The sequence below is a fragment of the Leopardus geoffroyi genome, chromosome X (assembly GCF_018350155.1).
Source record: "Leopardus geoffroyi isolate Oge1 chromosome X, O.geoffroyi_Oge1_pat1.0, whole genome shotgun sequence".
NCBI classification, from domain to species: Eukaryota; Metazoa; Chordata; class Mammalia; order Carnivora; family Felidae; genus Leopardus; species Leopardus geoffroyi.
The window spans coordinates 94,874,494-94,894,363 of record NC_059343.1 but is presented as its reverse complement, the minus strand read 5'-3'; the positions used below and the strand labels follow the sequence as shown (position 1 = coordinate 94,894,363).

The 19,870-nt window shown below is 40.7% G+C and overlaps 2 protein-coding genes across 3 annotated transcripts in view; both read right to left on the bottom strand.

The window, feature by feature from the left end:
- Positions 1-19,870, bottom strand: part of HTR2C (5-hydroxytryptamine receptor 2C) — a 289,469-nt gene that overhangs the window by 103,761 nt on the left and 165,838 nt on the right. The gene's annotated exons all lie outside the window — the stretch shown is intronic.
- LOC123595182 (COUP transcription factor 2-like) lies at positions 1,032-18,747 on the bottom strand. The gene is given in 3 exon segments (XM_045472559.1): positions 1,032-2,301; positions 2,332-2,806; positions 18,480-18,747. Coding segments are annotated over 3 exon segments (1,863 nt in total). The 3' UTR covers positions 1,032-1,181.

Below are 19,870 nucleotides of genomic sequence, written 5' to 3'. Positions count from 1 at the left end.
CTTAATTTTGGAATACTCTCATTTTCCCCTGGAATATAACACTTGATCAAGTAATTCAGTTATTATATCTTTTACAGTATACTGACATATTGCACTTAAAAAAAACAAAACAAAACCTAACTGTAAACTCGAAGATACCGAATGAATCATGTTACCTATAAGTGCCAACAGTATTATTCTGTCATGCTGATTTCAACTACATTTCTTTAAAAAAAAGGGGGGGGGATGATATCAGCATTGATAACATAAAGGATTTCCGAATACACAAATGTAGGATTTCCATAACAATTCAAGAACTAAATGGGGCTCAACTCCAAGTACAAACGTTCACTTTCTATTCAAAACGACAGCATGCGTCTTGGACACATTTGTTGCCGCCAATAAATCCTACAGTCCATTCTCTAAAGCGTTTTTTAAAATCTAGGTTTGTCATAGTGTGTTTTGAGGGAAGAGGCAGGGTTAAGGGAAGCTAAGTGTTGTATGTGATTCCTCCAGTTCTCAAATTAGAGTGCTCGATTTCATCTAAAGTTTTTGGATACCACTTGTGTGTTTCCATCATCTTGGAATTGCCTTTCAAAGTTTTATGTCTTCCTGTGACATTTTCATGGACTCAGTTTTAATTCTTGCAGAACATACATTTTAAGGATACACAGCATTTTAAGAAACCAAGATTATATCAAAACGTATTATAGAGCCACAGAATAAAGTGGTTTGGAACTAGAACAGTACAAGAAGAGAACAGCTCGAGGTACATAGATAAAACACAGTTAATAATTTGGGGGAAAGAGGCTTACTTTCTCTCCATTCTGCACATTTTCTCCCAATCTCCTTAAAGGCGCTTTGGGCAATATTTTTCACAAGTTTACCAAAACAAGAGCAAGACTAATTTCCTTTTTATACAAAAATAAGAAGCAGGCTGTTCCGACATAGGAATTTTTCGGTGTGTGTGTGTGTGTGTGTGTGTGTGTGTGTGTGTTTTATTTTTGTTTGTTTTTTGGTGTTTTGTGGGTTTTTTTTGGTATTCTGTAAAAGTTCATTTGACAGTCTTTTTTTTTTTTTTTTCAAACTCACAGTCCATTAAATTCTTTCCCTCCCTTCTTCTGGCAAACTTGTAACATCCCTTTTATATCCTTTACCAGTATTAAGCAAAGAAACCAGTCTACCTTTTTGCTCTCTCCGTTTCAGCCCCCTGCCCCATTCTTATTTTGACTTATTTTTTGAAGTGCCACGTACGGCTAGTTATTACTGCTGTAACAGTTACCTGACAGTAACATACCCCGGATGAGGGTTTTGATGGGGGTTTTACCTATCAGGTGGATGAAAAATAACTGCTCTATGACTGCGGAGGACACGGTGCGGAAGGAAGGGAGGCGAAGCAAAAGCTTTCCGAATCGCATTGGTTGGTCGTTGTACTGGTTCCTAACGTATTGCTCCAGGGCGCACTGGGACTTCTCCTGCAAGCTTTCCACTTGCGCCGCATCGGAGAGACCGCTGGCGTCGGAAGTGAACAGCACGATGGCCTTGAGGCAGCTGTACTCGGTGGGGTCGACTTGTAGAGCTTTGAGCTTCTCGGTTTGCTCTTGGAAGATCCGCACGTTGTCCATAAAGTCGGCAGCTTGGTCCGAAGACATGGGCGTGTTGTGTAAGCAGGTCGAGGCCAGGAACGAGACCACATGGAGCGGCATGGAGCACCGCGCCCAGTTCAGCATGAACAGCTCGCTCCAGGTAAGGCGAAGCATGGCCACCTGGTCGCTGATTGGCAGGGCCGGGAAGAAGGGTATGTTCCGGGCCCATTCCACGGCGCCGAAGAGCAACCGCGCAGCCTGTTCGCAAATGATCTCGAGGCTGAGGATGGTGTCGGGCGGTGTGAACTGGCAGCTTGACCAAGGCAAGGGGTTGGGCTCCGCGCCGAGGAGCAGAGAAACATACCCAGACAGGTTTGGATAGCAGTCGGAGGGTTGCCGGGTGGTCAGCGCAGGTGGCCCGTGGGCTGGCTGGGTGGGCGGTCTCCTGTTGCTTTGCACTGCTTCTGGTTTCATACCGACATCGAGGCACTTTCTGAAGCGGCAGTACTGGCACCGGTTGCGACGGTGCTGATTGACGCGACAGTCTTGGTCGGCTTGGCATCTGAAGCTCAGGTTCTTCACCACGCTGCGCTTGAAGAAGCTCTTGCAGCCCTGGCACGTGAACTGGCCGTAGTGCTTGCCGCTTGCCTTGTCCCCGCACACCATGCACTTGATTTGCTGTTGCGGCGGCTGCAGGGGCGGCGGCGGCTGCAGTGGCGGCTGCGGTGGCGACGGCGGTGGCGGCGGCGGTGGCGGCGGCGGCGGCGGTGGCGGCGGCAGTGGCGGCGGCAGTGGCGGTGGCCGTGGCAGCAGTGGCGGCGGCGGCGGCAGTGGCGGCGGCAGCGGCTGCTGTTGGTTACAGCCGTAGCCGTCAAAGCCACTCTGGTCGTCAGCCGCCATTTCGGTCAGCATGCTGGCTGGGCTCCCTTGTCTGGGCATCTGCGGCATATACATGGCCCAGGGCAGTGGGCTTGGCAGAGGTGATACCTGTAAGACTGGGCTGTCCTGAAAGTCAGACATCTCATCCTGGGGTTCGAACTTCACGGGGACTCCTGAATCCATATCTGTGAAGGCTGCGTCCATATTTCCCGCTCCCCCGTCTGTGGACGATGGCGGCTCCGGGTCTCTGGCGCCGGCGCACTGCCTTTTGTGCGTATGATTGTGCGACAGGAAGTAGGACGGCGCCCCCAGCAGGCAGGGCGCTGGTTGGTTGAGGTTGGTTAGTTTTTCCTTTTTTGTTTCTAGTTTTGCAAAGTTTTATCGGCCTCTCTGGGCCCGTGTATTTGTTTTATCTGTTTCCCTCGACGAAGTTCTATCGGTTTGGAGGGCTTCCCGCCAGAGAGGGCGGGGTAGGTGCCGCGCGAGAGTGAGGGGAAGCCAAATATGGCGAGACAGAGGGAGGCTTAGGGAGAACCGCAAGTGGATTGTCTGGCTTCAAGACAGAAATAGGAGCCCCACCGCCCCCCCCCCCCACAAAAAAAAAAAGATCTCACTTGCGTGCACTCTCCCCGCCCTCTCTGGTTCACTCCCAGAAAAAGATTATTACGGGTTTTTTAATTTGGGAAGCCTCTGTTGCCTGGAGGTGGGTCACTAGTACAAATGCATGCAGAAGACTATAATTCTTGTCCTGTGTTAACATTTGTAATTGCTTTCATCATTTCCATTCCCTATGGCTCGTAAGACTTTTTTTTTTTTTTTTTTTACCACAGTCACTTAATAAAATAAAAACCAGAATAAAGAAGCAACCCAGAGTCTTCAGCAATTATGGCATTCAGAGGAAACTTTTGTCACCAATAAAAGACAGTATAAAAACTCATTTTGAGGGCGAAGGCTAGGGAGAAATAAGCTGATACACTGTGCAAGGTGATTTCAGACCAACTAGGTGATTTCAGAACTTAAGAGAACTGTTGGGTTGAACCGTATGAATTTGCTAGTATATAACTCTTTTGACTCACAAAACATGTCAATTTCACATAGCTTATCCTAATATCAATCACTTCTTAGGGAACAAATTTATGAGAAGCAGCACCATATAATACCTAAGGACTTTAGAATGTGATTGCTTGCAGGTAAATCCTACCTCTGTCACTTAAAATATGTGTGATTTTGGGTAAACAATCGTATCACTCTGTGCCTCAGCTTTTTTATCTGCATAATATTTGGTTGTATTACTAAAGGCAGCAATTTAAGTATATGCTTTACTGTTTGTTGTATAATTTTATTTCTTCCAGTTTGGGGTATTTACAAGCAATAATGCTGCAAATAATTCTTCTACACGTATGTTGGTGCTCAGTTGTAAGGCATTCTCTAGACTGTTTACTCAACAGTGGAAGTTCTGGATTAGAGGGCACAAACTTTAAAAAAAAAAAAAAAGCTTATTTATTTTGAAAGAGAGGAGGGGGAAGGGGCAGAAGGAGAGAGAAAGATCCCAAGCCGGCTCCACACTGTCGGTGCAGAGCCTGACACAGGGCTGGAACTCACAAACTGAGAGATCATCAGCTGAGCGGAAATTGAGAGTCTGACGCTTAACTGACTGAGCCGCCCAGGTGCCCCCCTATACTTTTCTAAGATTGCTATTAATGCTGTGCTATTTTTCAAGATAGTTTTATCAATTTACATTCATTCCCATCACAAGTATACTCACAGTTTAAATTTTGCTCATCCAGTGACTATTTACTGGTGCTTAATTGTGGTTTTAATTTCCCTGATTACTACTAAGTTCGAGCAGCACATACAGAAAGGTACTCCGACTCATTTGGACTTCTTTTGTGAAGTACCTCTTCAACTTTAGTTGCTTTTTGTCAACTGCACTGTTTGCTGTTTTTTAACTGATGTATGGCCCACTATGTTCCAAGAGTGTGATCCACTAAATGTATAGCTTGAGTTTTTTTGACCATTGCAAATCACTGTGTGCCCTGGCTTGTGGTTAGAATTGATCAAAAACAGGTTCCCTTCACCCCTCCGCTCCAAGGCACTTTTCCTTACAAACTGCAGGGGTGAGAGTGTGGTTCAGGTTTGGGTCTGGTTTACCCTTCTATCAGGGTATAGTTCTTTAGGAAGCCGACTTAAAATGAGGAAGATCTGTTTGCATTCCTGTCTGCATACTTTCAAACTCCCTTGTTTAGCAAATTGTCTATAGGGCAAAAGGTGCTTCAATCCTATATCGGGGTTCCGCCCCCAACTAAAATTTTGCCGTCGTTATTCTTTACTATCTTGTCAGTTCTTTGATATGTACACACACACACACACACACACACACACACACACACATCCATATATCCAATATACTTATTTGGTAGTGTTGTTCCAAAAAGCCCACTTTGCCATATTTCAGAAAACAGAACTCATTGCTGAATAAACCCATGAAATCTTGTCCTGTGCCTAATGCCTCCAGTTCTCTTACAAATAAGTTGACATCTAACAAGGGGCAACCAGGCTCAGAATTGGAGAGATTTTCATTAAAGTGTAGAGTTATTTGAAATACTTGCTAGCCTTGGACTAAAACCATTCCCCAGTGGCCTTTCAGAGTAGCGGGAATGTGAGTCTGAACGAGCCCAGGGCCCCACTGTTCACGAGAAGCAGTTGTCGCCTTGAGTTTCAAGGATTATTACTTAGAATATGAGGCCGTTTTAGAGATTTTATGCGTAAAACATCGATACCATTCACAGGTGCCTAACTCTGCTTCCGATATGCAGGGCACAGAAGAATCCATATTCTGTGGTTCTAATGAGTGTAGGGAAGGGAGGAGAAAGATTTGTTCTAGTATCTGCTCTGCCACATACCGTCTGTATGTGTGCACCCACCTTGGGATTTAGTTTCCCTTCCGAAAGCTTGAGAAAATTGCCTGTTTTATCTGCTTTACAAGGTTCTTCAATGATAAATGGAAAGATTATGCACAAATGAGTTAAATATTTAGGATATCAACTACAGTCTCCCACCCAAGATAACACATCTCTACAATTTTGCTTCCACTGTCCTTACTAGTTATCCACTGATACGAACCAGATTCAGGTCTAGGCACGCTTTATTACCTTAAAGACCTGTGCAGACAACTGGAAAATGAGGCTGCAACCAGAGGCAATTTGTTCTTTTGCCAAAAGCCTTCTGAAATGGAGTCCTGGGGAGGTGGGTCAGTCCATGATTAAGGTTCAGGTGTAGGATTTATACACAAAACTTCTCATATTCTCTTTTGTCATTTGGCCCTATATATATTTTATTTTCCATTTCTTTTGTTTGTGCAGACTCCCAAAAGATAGTAACAGAAAGAGAATCAGGATGAGCACTGGAGTCTTTAGCCTGGAGCTTAAGGTTTTTTCCACATCTGACCTGGGACAGCAAAGATTCCTTACTACACAGCACAACCCCCCATCTAATCCCTAGAGGGTCAGTCACTGCCTCTTACATAGGACACTTCATGGTAGCTCATAGGTAGCTTTGTTTTCAAAATGACAGACACAAACTTTTCTCTTTTTTTCTTAAATTTTTTTTTTTTTAATTTCGAGACAGAGGGAGACAGAGCGCGAGTAGGGGAGAGGCAGAGAGAGAGGGAGACACAGAACCTGAAACAGGCTCCAGGCTCCGAGCTGTCAGCACAGAGCCTGATGCAGGGCTCGAATCCATGAACCGTGAGATCATGACCTGAGCTGAAGTCGGACGCTTAACCAACTGAGCCACCCAGGCGCCCCAAACTTTTTTTCTTTAACATGGAAATGGCAACAAAAGCATATATGAATGGGAAAATGAAATATGTATGATTATTTCCCTCTCCATCAATATATATATATATATGAAACATGCATGATTATTTCCCTCTCCATCTATCTATCTATCTATACACACACACACAAAGACACTAATCAAATACTATTCACAAGGCTAGACAGTCATCGCATTTGTAAGCTGGCTTACGAGATATCGCATTCTTTTTTCTTGTTCTGTGATCTCATTCTACTATCCTATCTTTTTTGGGGACAGATGGTCAGAAGTTGGTGGCATGTGAAGTTAAACAGAATTTTCCTGGTCACTTCTTTTCAGGGCTTCCAAAATAACATTCTCCTGGAATAAATTCCTCAGAGCAATTTCATTAATAATATTACAATATCACGCGCATACTAAATGCCAGGTGTTCCATACACATGACCGCAGACCCTCAGTGCCATCTGTTAGATGCTCGTTTCTGTTTTACAGATGAAGAAATTGTGATTCAGAAGTAAAAAGTCATTTGTCCCAGGTGAGAAGATGGTCACATAAGGATTTAAATCCATGTTCGTCCGATACCAAAACCCATTTCCTATAGCACTATGACACCTCGAGAAATACCACCGAGATTTAGTGGCATTTCATGCTTATTGACATCTGCATTGACAGATGGACTGACGAGGCACCTCCGATACATTTCACTTGCAATGTTAAAAAGCCGCTTTGAAAAAGGAATGCGACTAATCCTTTCATCGACAGTACCACCCACAAATGGTGCAAACCTTTGTTGTCATGTAGACATAGGCATTCTCCCCTTCTGCATTTCATCTTATTTCCTGAAGGATGTTACAAAACCACTATTTGCCTCAAGGATTTTAATTAGAAATGGGTATCTCAGGGGCACCTGGGTGGCTCAGTCAGTTGAGTGTCTGACTCTTGATTTAGGCTCTGGTCGTGATCCCAGGGTCGTGGGGTTGAGCCCCACATCGGACTCCACTCTGAGCGTGGAGCCTGCTTACGGTTCTCTCTCCCTCCCTCTGCCCCTCTCCCTGGCTTGCGCGCACGTGATCTCTCTCTCTCTCTAAAATAAAATAAAAAGGAAAAAAAAAGAAATAGATATCTCAGATCTCCATGAATTACCTTTAGTCAGAGTCACTGAATTTAGGCGTTGCTGATTTTGAAATTTCTCTAGGAACTGGACAATAATTAAAAAAAAAAAAAAATGAGAAAAAAAAAAACGCAGTAGCTTCAGATTCTGACTCTGACACTTCTGGTATGATGTTGAATAATTATACTCCAAAGCCATTGCTTCCTTATCTGTAAAACAAGATCATACGATACACCCTGTAATGTTTTTATTGTGAGGCTCAGACGCCGTAATGTGTAAAGTGATTAGCAGAGTTCCTGGTACTATAGTAACAATAAAGAAACCTGAAGCTGCTATTTAAAAAAAAAGAAAAAAAAAAAAATTCCCTAGGAATTGTTCAAGGCTGATGCTGAAAATCAGAAGTTTTACCTAGTGACACTACAATAGAAAATGCTAGCCGATGTAACATTCATTTATTTATTTGTTTGTGTTTGTTTTTGTTTTTTTAGACTATGTGACATTTAAGTTATTCGAGTATTTTGTAAAAAGTGAGTAAGTTCCTTTGGGGCTAGGGCCCTGTTTATTCACCTCTGTGTTCGTAATGCCAAGCACAAGGCCTAATACAGGGTGAACTTTCTTTCTTTCTTAAAAAATTTTTTTTAGAAGTTTATTTATTAATTTTGAAAGGGAGTGCGAGCATTAGCGGGGGAGGGGCAGAGAGAGACTCACAAGTAATGGTCATTTTATTTAGGTATTAGTGCCGTTTTTTAACACAGCAGATAGTAATTGAGGTAAAATATTTATCTATCTATCTAGACATCAATATATTAGTGTAATTATCAATATATATTTTGTCAATCTATTAGTAAAAATGTTATCAATATATTAGCTTTATCCGGATGTTTTTGCCATCATGTTTCTGTTCCATAGTATTTGTCATGACATTTTACACTATATCTATTTTTCTTTCACAAGAACCAGCAAGAATTTAGATATCTCTGAAAGCTACAAAATATAAGCAGTTGTATTTTTAATAAACTATTAGTGAAAAGATGCGATCCTGAATGTGTACGTGTAATTAAGATGCATTTCTCTGTTTTTCCTCAATGTTGAGTTGGCTTTGAGTATATTTAGCAAGTATGAAGAAGACCATTTATGAAGCAGTTTGATAGCTGGGAGAATGTCACCTACTTTATCATAGTCATTTAAATGTTGCTGCCGTAAGCTCTTTTTGCACTGGTTGACCATGGGGACATGTCCCTCCACTGTATTTCTGAACTATATATTATGTGTTCAATACATTGCATCATTAGCATGTAACCCCACGTTGTTCATTATCTTTATTTAAAATTTTCTTTTACTTTCTTTTATTTATATTGAGAGAGAGAGAGAGAGAGAGAGAGAGAGAGAGAGAGAATCCCAAGCAGGCTCTGCACTGTCGGTTCGAGCCCGATGCAGGGCTCGAACTCACAAACCGTGAGATCATGACCTGAGCCAAAATCGGATGCTCAACTGATTGAGCCACCCAGGCGCCCCTGTTCATTATCTCTTTTTCCAAATTGTGCTTCCCACAGACACATACAAACACACACGTGTATAAGTATATTATAAACTCCCTTGTCGGTAGGGATTGGGATTAACACATTTGTATTTCCTGTGTTTTGTTTGTTCAGTGCTAAAAAACAGACATTGAATGTGTTTTATATTCACTGTGATTTAGCACTTGAGTTATAATAGTTTAATTATGACCTTTATTTTCTTTTTTTTTTTATTTATTTTTTTTTTTTTTTAATTTTTTTTTTTTCAACGTTTATTTATTTTTGGGACAGAGAGAGACAGAGCATGAACGGGGGAGGGGCAGAGAGAGAGGGAGACACAGAATCGGAAACAGGCTCCAGGCTCCGAGCCATCAGCCCAGAGCCTGACGCGGGGCTCGAACTCACGGACCGCGAGATCGTGACCTGGCTGAAGTCGGACGCTTAACCGACTGCGCCACCCAGGCGCCCCAATGACCTTTATTTTCTTTGATCATTGTTAGATCAAAGATTGTTGGAACATCTCCATCCTGGTGGCTAACTGGTTGTTCCTTGACCCACAAGAGTTTCTTAGAGTGTTAAAGATAGTAGAGTTTGGTCACAGGGTTGAATGGGATGGAGTGGCTTCTGGGTAAAATAAGGTTTTAATTTCATTTAGATAGATATTTTAGGAAGGATGCAGAAACCAAATCTGATAGCTATAAAATTAAATGTACAAAGTGAAAGACATTTTGAGAATTATTTGATTTATTTAATTAGTTAATAAAGGAAAATGTTTAATTTCAATCCCTGGATGAATTCTGTGGTTTCAGTTATCTGACTTGGCTGACTAAAAAATGTAGTGAATATGTAATCACAATTTTTGGAATGCACCTGCTGCTCAGCAGAAGTGATCTCTGACAGATCAGATCAATATCCCAAGATTGCATTGACAAACATAACCTTTATTGTTGAAAAAGAATATAATTCTGTTTGTTTCCATTTTGAGATGATTTAAGAACGTATGCTCCAATTTGACAAAGATTACTCCAGGATTTAACCTTTAGAAATTATATATGGCTATTTTCTTTTTTAAAAATGTTTATTTATTTTGAGAGAGAGAGAGAGAGAGACAGCACGAGCACAAGCAGGGGAGGGACAGAGAGAGAGAGAGAGAGAGAGAGAGAGAGAGAGACAGAGAGAGAGAGAATCCCAAGCAGGCTCCATGCTGCCAGCACAGAGCTGGATGCTGGGCTCGAACTCACGAACCGTGAGATCGCAACCCGAGCTGAAGTTGGACACTTAACTGACTGAGCCACCCAGGTGCCCAAGCATATTTTTTTCAAGTCAACACATATGCATTTTTTTTTCCTGCCAGATTTGTTAGGTATGAATAACAATACCTATAATGAAGGACTGCTCTGAGGTTTTGATGAACAATCTAAGTAAAAATATTAAATTTGAGGAACTGCTATTATTTATATGACACAGCAAAGCAAACTGGAAAGAGTATAGACTTTGAGGTTAGATCCATACTTCCTCATTGTACAACCTGGACTTAGGTTTCCTTATCTATAAAAGGTAAATAATAGTACCTACCTCATGTAGTTTTATTAGGTTAAGTCATAAGTTTTGAGTAAAGTGTTTGGCATATAGCTGGGCCCCAATATATATCATAGCTCTCACTATTATTAATCCTATTATTGTTGTTGTGTTATAGCATAGAGGCATATAGTAATTTCCTTAAGGCCATAAGTGAGTTGAGGTTTTACCTTTGTGGTCCTACTATTTTTCCTTTCTATACTTTTATTTTTCTTTTTTCTTTTTTCTTCATTTTTAATGTTTATTTATTTTTGAGAGACAGAGACAGAGCACGAGTGGGGGAGGGGCAGAGAGACTGAGACACAGAATCCCAAGCAGGCTCCAGGCTCTGAGCTGTCAGCACAGAGTCCCCCGCGGGGCTGGAACTCACGTACAGGGAGATCTTGACCTGATCATGACCCAGTTCATGATCCGCGGAAGTCTGTCGCTTAACCGACTGAGCCACCCAGGCGCCCCCCCGCTTCTGTACTTTTATTTTTCCTATTAACTATCACCTGTGCGCTGTTAAATTGTCATTTTTTTTTCAAGTAATCCTAACACGTCTGAAAAAAATGCAAGAGAACATGAGAGTTACAAGTGTCATATAATGGCATGAGCAATATCTTTTAAGATTCTTTATTTCACAGTAAAAACTAGACAGTTCTTAATCACACTGGCACAATAGTCTACATCAGAATTAAATACAGTCTTAGATTTCCTTACTGCCTCTTCCCTCTTTTATGTGGTTATTTACATAACTAATTAAAACGAAACTTAGGTGAATGAGTCACAGTAAAAATTCAGTAATTTGTAATTATTTATGAAATGGTGGTCTTCAACAATTGCCTTTACATTTTTAAATGAAATAACTTTTGGGGAAGTATTCATTTAAATTTCCTACTCTACTTAAACTATAAGACATTTACCTTACTTCATTATAATTAAACTGAGCCAAAAAAAAATATATATATATGTAAACTATAAGACATTTACCTTACTTCATTATAATTAAACCAAGCCCATATATATACATATATATGTATATGTATATGTGTGTGTATGTATGTACACACATGCATATGCACATATATGTATACCTATACATGTATTGTATGTACACACATATGTATACATGTGCACACGTATATGTGCATGTATATACACATGTATATGTATACATGTATGTATATGTATATACATGTATGTACATACATATACATGTACATACATATACATGTATGTGCATACACACATATACATGTATATATATGCATACACACATATATATGTATATATATAATACTAAAACCAAGAAAATACCTCCAGAATATTTGCTTTGGTAGAGGTGGAAATACACAGTGTGCATTTTCATATGCATATCTTTTAAAAAAATGTTTATGTATTTATTTATTCTTCTGGAAGAGAGAGTGCAAGTGGGGGAGGGGCAGAGAGAGGGAGACATAAAATCTGAGGCAGGCTCTCGGCTCTGAGCTGTCAGCACAGACCCGGATGTGGGGCTCGAACTCATGAACTGTGAGATCATGACCTGAGCCAAAGTAGGATGGACACTCAACCGCCTGAGCACCCAGGCACCCCTTTATGCATATTTTTTAAAATTATAGCTAGAGACTTGGTTCAATGTAATATAAAAAATATCTTAAAATTGTGTCAAGATTTACAGCTTACTAAATTTTTTCAATTTCAGTCTTTAATATTTACAAATACCTATCAAGTAGATGCTAGGTGAGATCACGTAGATTAAAATACTTACCACGATAAGTACACAGTAAGAGCTAGTCATTAGTAAAGGAGAATCTAATTCTTAGATATATCCATTGATTTGCCCAAAGTCACAATATTAATACAGCATTATTTAAGAGTCATTTGATCAAAACAGATCTAGTTAAAACACAGTAGTTTTTAGTTAGAGTTGGAGCAAAGAATAGGAAACTACAAAATTCAAACATGTATATGATTAACGTTAATATTTAGCTTTAATATAACTTTTCTATTCAAAAATTTTCATTTTATTGGTAATTAAGCAAAATGTATTATAATGTTTAGTAGAAATCATTTGCTGTCTTTATTCTTTACCCCTATATCCCTTTTAGAGAACATAAGGGTTGATTACGATGGTTTTTATGTCTCACCCACGGGTGACATTCATGCATATACAGAGATTGTAATCAAGTTTTTGAGGAATTGAAAATCAGACGTCAGTCTCTCCCATCACAAGAAAGACTTCAAAGAACATAAGGAATTGGGGCGCCTGGGTGGCTCAGTCTGTTAAGCCTCCAGCTCTTGGTTTTGGCTCAGGTCATGATCTCACAGCTCGTGAGTTCGAGCCCCCGGTCAGGCTCTGTGCTAACAGCACAGAACCTGCTTGGGATTTCTCTCTCCCTCTCTTTTTGACCCTCCCCGGCTTGCTTTCTCTCTCTCAAAAAAATTAATAGCTAAAAAAAATTTTTAAAAAGAACACGAGGAATTTACTTTTCATTATTTATCTACACTCTATTTTGAATATGTTTTCCATTTCAAATGAAATAGATGAAACTTAGCTTGGGCTACTAGTTCAATACCACATATTTAACTTTTCTCCTCTGTACTTGTTACTAAAATAGGGAGCCCAGAAAAGTTCTTTCTCCCTCTAAATACAAATATGGAGACGATATTAAACCAAGAATATATGAGATGGAGTTAAAGCAAAATAGAAAAATAAATAAGTGCTTGGGAGATATTAAATGTCTTTCTTTTAGTTCTCCTTCAAGGTTTTTTCCTCCATAATCGTGAGGCGAAAATACTGTATGGTTTTCATTAGCTAGTGTAATTCTTTGGCATTCTAAAAACTGAACTCTATCTAGAATAAGGAAAGCTTTTGCTCTGCAGAACATGGTCTGACCTAACTATCCTATGTGTACTGTAAGTACTGATTCAGAACACTTCCTTCCCTGCTGCTTTCTGAATAGGGTTAAAATCCACAGAGGCCGCGATCCTACAATTGTGTAGAAAATAGAAATAAGGATCTGCCATGGCTCGGGCTGCTTTATAATTGTATATACACTTCCATAAAGACCCTCACATATCTCTTAACATGTCATTAAATAATGAAAATAGAGATCAGCCGGGGCATCCGGGCGGCTCAGTCAGTCAAGCGTCTAACTCTTGATTTTGATCAGATCATGATCTCACAGTTTGTGAGTTCGAGGCCCACCTTTGGGCTCTGCGCGGACAGCTTAGAGCCTGCTTGGGGTTCTTTCTTTCCCTCTCTCTCTCTCTTTCTGCCCTTCCCCCACTTGTGTGTGCGCGCTCTCTCTCAGAATAAATAAATAAACATTTTTTAAAAAAAGAAAAGAGGGGCGCCTGGGTGGCGCAGTCGGTTAAGCGTCCGACTTCAGCTCAGGTCACGATCTCGCGGTCGTGAGTTCGAGCCCCGCGTCGGGCTCTGGGCTGATGGCTCAGAGCCTGGAGCCTGTTTCCGATTCTGTGTCTCCCTCTCTCTCTCTGCCCCTCCCCCGTTCATGCTGTGTCTCTCTCTGTCCCAAAAATAAATAAACGTTGAAAAAAAAAAAAAAAGAAAAGAAAAGAAAATAGAGATAAATAAACAGGTAGTTCAAATTCCATCTCTACTACCTATTTTATTAACCATTTCTCAGTGAGAAATCCACAGTGTAGAAAAAATCTCACTCAACCTGTTTGTCATGTTGATATTCTTATTTATTTATTTATTTATTTATTTTTTTTTTAACATTTATTTATTTTTGAGACAGAGAGAGACACAGCATGAACGGGGGAGGGGCAGAGAGAGAGGGAGACCCAGAATCGGAAGCAGGCTCCAGGCTCTGAGCCATCAGCCCAGAGCCCGACGCGGGGCTCGAACTCGCGGACCGCGAGATCGTGACCTGAGCTGAAGTCGGACGCTCAACCGACTGAGCCACCCAGGAGCCCCTTGATATTCTTATTTAAAAAAGAAACACTGTCCTGTCATTAGGTCATGGAAAAAAACTCACAAAGCTTATTTTGGGGACTTAGTTTTACGTGAACAATGTGCAGAGCACCTGTCTTTGGTATATTTGGAATGCAAGGCAATTAGAGTGCAAAGATTTTAGATTTCTTTTTTTTCTCATTTTGCTTTATCTTTTCTCTATATAATTTATTGTCCAATTGGTTTCCATACAACACCCAGGGCTCATCCCAACAGGTGCCGTCCTCAATGCCCATCACCCACCCTCCCCTCCCTCCCACCCCCATCAACCCTCAGTTTATTCTGTTTTTAAGAGTCTCTTATGGTTGGCCTCCTTCCCTCTCTGCAACTTTTTCCCCCCCTTCACCTCCCCCCTGGTCTTCTGTTAAGTTTCTCAGGATCCACATAGGAGTGAAAACTTGTGGTAAGATTTTAGATTTCTGATCCTTTATTTAACACAAAACAAATTTCGGCACTCACAGAATATAGAAATTTGACTAAGGGGGAAGAGAAAGAAGTGAAAGGCAGTTTTCAAGATTGAATGACTGCCCTTTGAAATAGAGGCTAAGAAGGCCATCTTTAATCATCTCATAATGTGTAAGAGTGAAGGTTATGGATACCCAGTCCATTCATTTCTGAGTAGATTTTCTTATATGTTCACTTAGATGGCAATAAGAGAGAAAAATGTCTTCTGAGTTATTAAAATAATATCTAATTAGTGAGTAATGTTTTCATCTAGGAACAGAAAGAATTTACTTTTTCTCCTTGGACTAATTACTGATTAGCTCCGGCAAATTGATTCTCACAACTATAGGCACATAACCCTGTTGTATGAAATAGTAATTCTTTTCATCTCCCTAGCATACACAAAAGCTGTATGCTTCGACCTCCATAATGATAATTTCAGACTCCGAGTAGGTAACTTGTTCAAAGTGACAGCAGTAGGAAGTTTAATTACAGAATCTCAAAACATAGAAAACACCTAGAAAATACCTAGTTCAAACTCCTACTCGAAGGGGAAATTCTTTGTACAAACTCCAGCAATGGAGTTTCCTTGAAAAGTAGAGCTTTTCATCGATAAAGACCATTTAATTGAACCCTAATGTGCTTCTTTATCTTCTCCCGTTTATCTGGCTCTTATCTTTTGGAGCCAGAGGAGCATGAAAATCCTTCAACTCATTGAAGATATATTCTGACCCTTCCCCACTTCTCCATTCTGTCTTCGAATCACATGATAATAAAGGCTTTGAAACCTGGGCTTTCAAACGTTGTGTCTAAGAGGGTGTTAAGAGTCTGAAATGCACTGAAATGCATTACAGATGCATTGTAAATGCAAAATAATGAAATTATTGTGAAGAAAGCTATGGTTCTAAAAGAGTGTCTAGCAGCTAGGACCATGTATAGCTCTAGTGAACGTACAATAAGCGTTAACTGTTATTATCACTCTAGGGTCCGGAGAAATGACTCCTGGATCTACCGGAGGTTATTTTTTCAGTTACGCTACTCTGTGTCTCTAGAGACCTATCAAGTCAGGAAGCAAGAACCAGCATCTGGCTTGAGTCTTCACATTTCCGGGGCTCACTGGCAGAAATACAAGTCTGAACAGCTGGGGAAGTGGGGCCCTTAGTATTGGCCATCGAAAGGAGAATGGAGGTTAGCCTTTTACGGCCCTAAAATCCAGTAAGATTGTATGCTTCAGCTTTCCTTACCTTTATTGACTGTGAGCAGTAAATGAGGTAGCAGACACAGCGTTAAGTGCTGAAGGATCGGAGTATGTCACCCCAAAGCAGGCCATTTGGGCATACGAATTCTTTTGAGCTAAAGGCAACTGAGAGGTGATAGATGGAGAAAAAGCGCTCTACTCCCCCTTTCGGTCCAACGGTGGAGTATAAATTTCCCTCCCTGGAGTATAAAGTTTCTCTCTCCCATGCCAAGAAGAGAATTACTCTTTATATCTATATCTGTCTATCTCTCTTTCTTTGCTTCTTTTCTTTTTTTATAGCTAATGATATTTTTTGAATTAATGAACTTATTTACTTATTATAATTTATTGTCAAATTGGCTCACATACAGCGTATACAGTGTGCTCTTGGTTTCGGGGGTAGGTTCCCGGGATTCATCGCTGCCATGCAATGCCCAGGGCTCATCCCATCAAGTGCCCTCCTCGATGCCCATCACCCACTACCCCCCCCCCACCTCAACCCTCAGTTTGTTCTGCGTATTTAAGAGTCTCTTATGGTTTGCCTCCCTCTCTGTTTGAAACTATGTTCCATTTTATTCTTATTTATTTATTTATTTATTTCATTTCTGAGGGAGAGAGAGAGAGAGAGCGGAAGAGGGGCAGAGAAAGAGAAAGAGAGAGAACCCCAAGCAGACTCTGTACTGTTAGCACGGAGCCTGCTTGACGTGGGGCTGGATTCCCCCAAAATCATGAGATCGTGATCTCAGCCAAAATCAAGAGTTGGAGGCTTAACTGACTGAACCACCCAGGCACCTCTTTTTTATATATTTTTAGGTTTGTTTCTTTATCTCGAGAAAGAGAGAGAGAGAAAGAAGGAGGGACCGAAGAGAGAGAGAGAGAGAGAGAGAGAGAGAATCCTAAGCAGGCTCCCCAGGGTCAGCATGGAGCCTGAGGCAGGCCTCGAACTCACGAACCGTGAGATCATGACCTGAGCCGAAATCAAGAGTCGAAAGCTTAACCAACCGAGCCAGCCAAGCACCCTGAAGAGAATTGCTCTTAATCTCTGGAAACACACTTATCCTCCCCAGGATCGCACGAAATTGAATCTGTATAGCAAACCTTAGTAAAATAACCTTTACTTTCTATTAGTTTTCTCCACATATTTACCTTCCACGATATACCACCCCTAGAAGCTCAAAGCCCTTTTCTTTTTTTTTTTAAATATGAAATTGTCAAATTGGTTTCCAAAAGCCTTTTTCTTTTGTCTTATCACTTCTCCCAATATATTGCTCTTTGTTACGATGGTCCATAAGCCCCAGATCCAGCTGCTTCTTTGGGTCTTGTTTTCTATGAAGACGTTCTTATGTATCATAATAAACTCTCTTGTTAATCTGCCTTTTGCCAATTTAATTTGCAGGGTCCCAGGAACGTTGTTCCTCCCATATAGTGCTCGGTTAAAGCCAGCTATTATAATTATCATCATCACCTTCCTTACCATGAGGGCGTGACACGAAGCAAGCATTCAGTTAGGTGCTAGTTGCTATTACTTAGCTTAGACATTGCTGGCTATGTGCCTGTGGTCATACGACCCTTACAAGTAGCATTGGAATGTTCATTAAAATTACCTTTTGAATTTATTTTGTGAATTTATTGGAGAATGAAAGCAGTAATTAATCTGCCAAAGCTGCATACCTCTAAGGAAAAAAGAAGAGAAATAAAGTGCAAAGAATAACTAGAGAAAGCAGACTCTAGAGATACAAACAACAACCAGAACTTCTGGATTGTATTCTTTAATATAGGTCACTGTAATTTTTCATAAGTATATTGATTTTACACTTAAAATTGAAACTTACCTGGTAAAAATTTTTTTTGCCATAGGATAAAGAGCTTGCAGTAAAATGATTATGTGTATCTGAAGAGGGAAGGGAGATATTAGAAGACTTTTGAGCCAACAAGTTTGGTTGACCTGTGAAAGATTCATAGGTCTGGATGTGTGGGGGCAGGAAATCCCCAGTATCTAACCTCATGAGTTATTCATTTATTCATTTAAAAGATGCCAGATACAGGGATAAAGTCTAGGTATGTACAAGCACACAAGACTGGCAAGGTCACCGCTTAGTCTTTCAGAGGGCGGAGGACCGGATTTAAGGCATCTGTAAATAAACTCTAAATTAGCCCTACAGAGGGTGTGAACCCTGGGCAGACGACAATAAGGAGAAAACGAAAAAGAAAACAAAAAGCCGTTTTGCGCAGAGATTCTGTGAAGGGGGCAGAGACAAGCATTGGTCTTTCAATGTTTGGGTAACAGAACTTTCCACAAAGTATGGAGGGGCATAGTCCTAACTTTTGCAAGGAACACTGAGTACAATAAAGACTGAAGCAAATGCAGTACCATGTGATATCTTGAGGGCAGCACCAGGTAACAGCACCCAAGCCAGGGAAGCAGCATTCTCATGGAAGGCGCTGGTGGTGAAATGGCAGAGCGTCAACAGAGACCACAATGCCTGGTGGGAGATTGTGGACGCCCAACAGACATGGCGGTACTCAGTGGATGCCCAGCAAATGATGATGGATGCCCAGTGGCGGATGATGGATGCCCAGTGGTGGATGATGAATGACCAGCGGATACAGTAAATGGTGGCAGGTGATGGTGGAGACATACGTGCTTGACGAAAGCCCAGAGCAGCTGCAGCAGCGCGTGATACGGATTGATTTATTCGTGATTACATGTGAGACAACTCGTAGGGACTTGTAGAAACACTTGGACGAAACGTGTGTGTTTTTCTAGGGGACTGGAGTAACTTGTTAAGCTAATGGGGATGAACAAGCCAGTGGCTGTAGGGTATTGACATCGAGGTTGTCTCTCTTGTGCTCACACGCTGTGAGGCCTGTCTCCAACTTGAGTGTCTTTAGGGACAAGGTAGGCAATATGAGGGAGACACCTAAGTGTGAGAAAATGGGGACTAACAGAAAACACAGCAAAGATGAATCTACACGTTCTTGAAAGGTATCCGGTTTACAACGTTTTAAAATCGTTGGCTAGGCCCAAACAAAACTCACCTGCAGGCAGAAGTCAGATAAAGGGCTTGCCAGTTCGTGACCTCTGGTTTAGGTGAACACTGAGTATCGGTGTTATAGAACTTAATATATCATTTATCTAGGAATGTGTATCACCTTTACACAAATAAGAAAATGAGCTCTGGGTATACAAATTTTGGAGCTATTTTATATACTTGAGAAGACTGTCTTATTACTTGTTAACCAATTCAAAGAATTCAGAGAGATTCTGCTTATCATGTGTGTAATTGTATACACTATAGCTTTTCCAAAATATTGAGGACAACTTGGGCTCCACGGAAAGTGTTTTGATGGAATCCCTGAAAACCCCTGGGATGACGGTGAAAAATAAGAGGGTGGATCTGTAATTCCTAGATATATTCCCAAGTCTCTTTTCCAAGTGTATTTCTGGAGTCTGGGTTGGACTATATCTATCCTTTACTAAAAGGTATAAATGTCTAGAAAAAGAGAGTTAAACTTTAAGGAATTCTTCAAAAGAAATGAAGATAAAATCATCTAATGGAGCAACACTTAGCTTATAAGCATACGTCCCATTTTAATGGAATAAATCCCAAAGAACATTTACCATCTTTGTGTGTGTGTGTGTGTGTGTGTGTGTGTGTGTGTATACACACATATATATATACATATATATGTGTATATATACATATACATACATATATATTTGTATATATACATATATATGTATATATATATTTGTATATA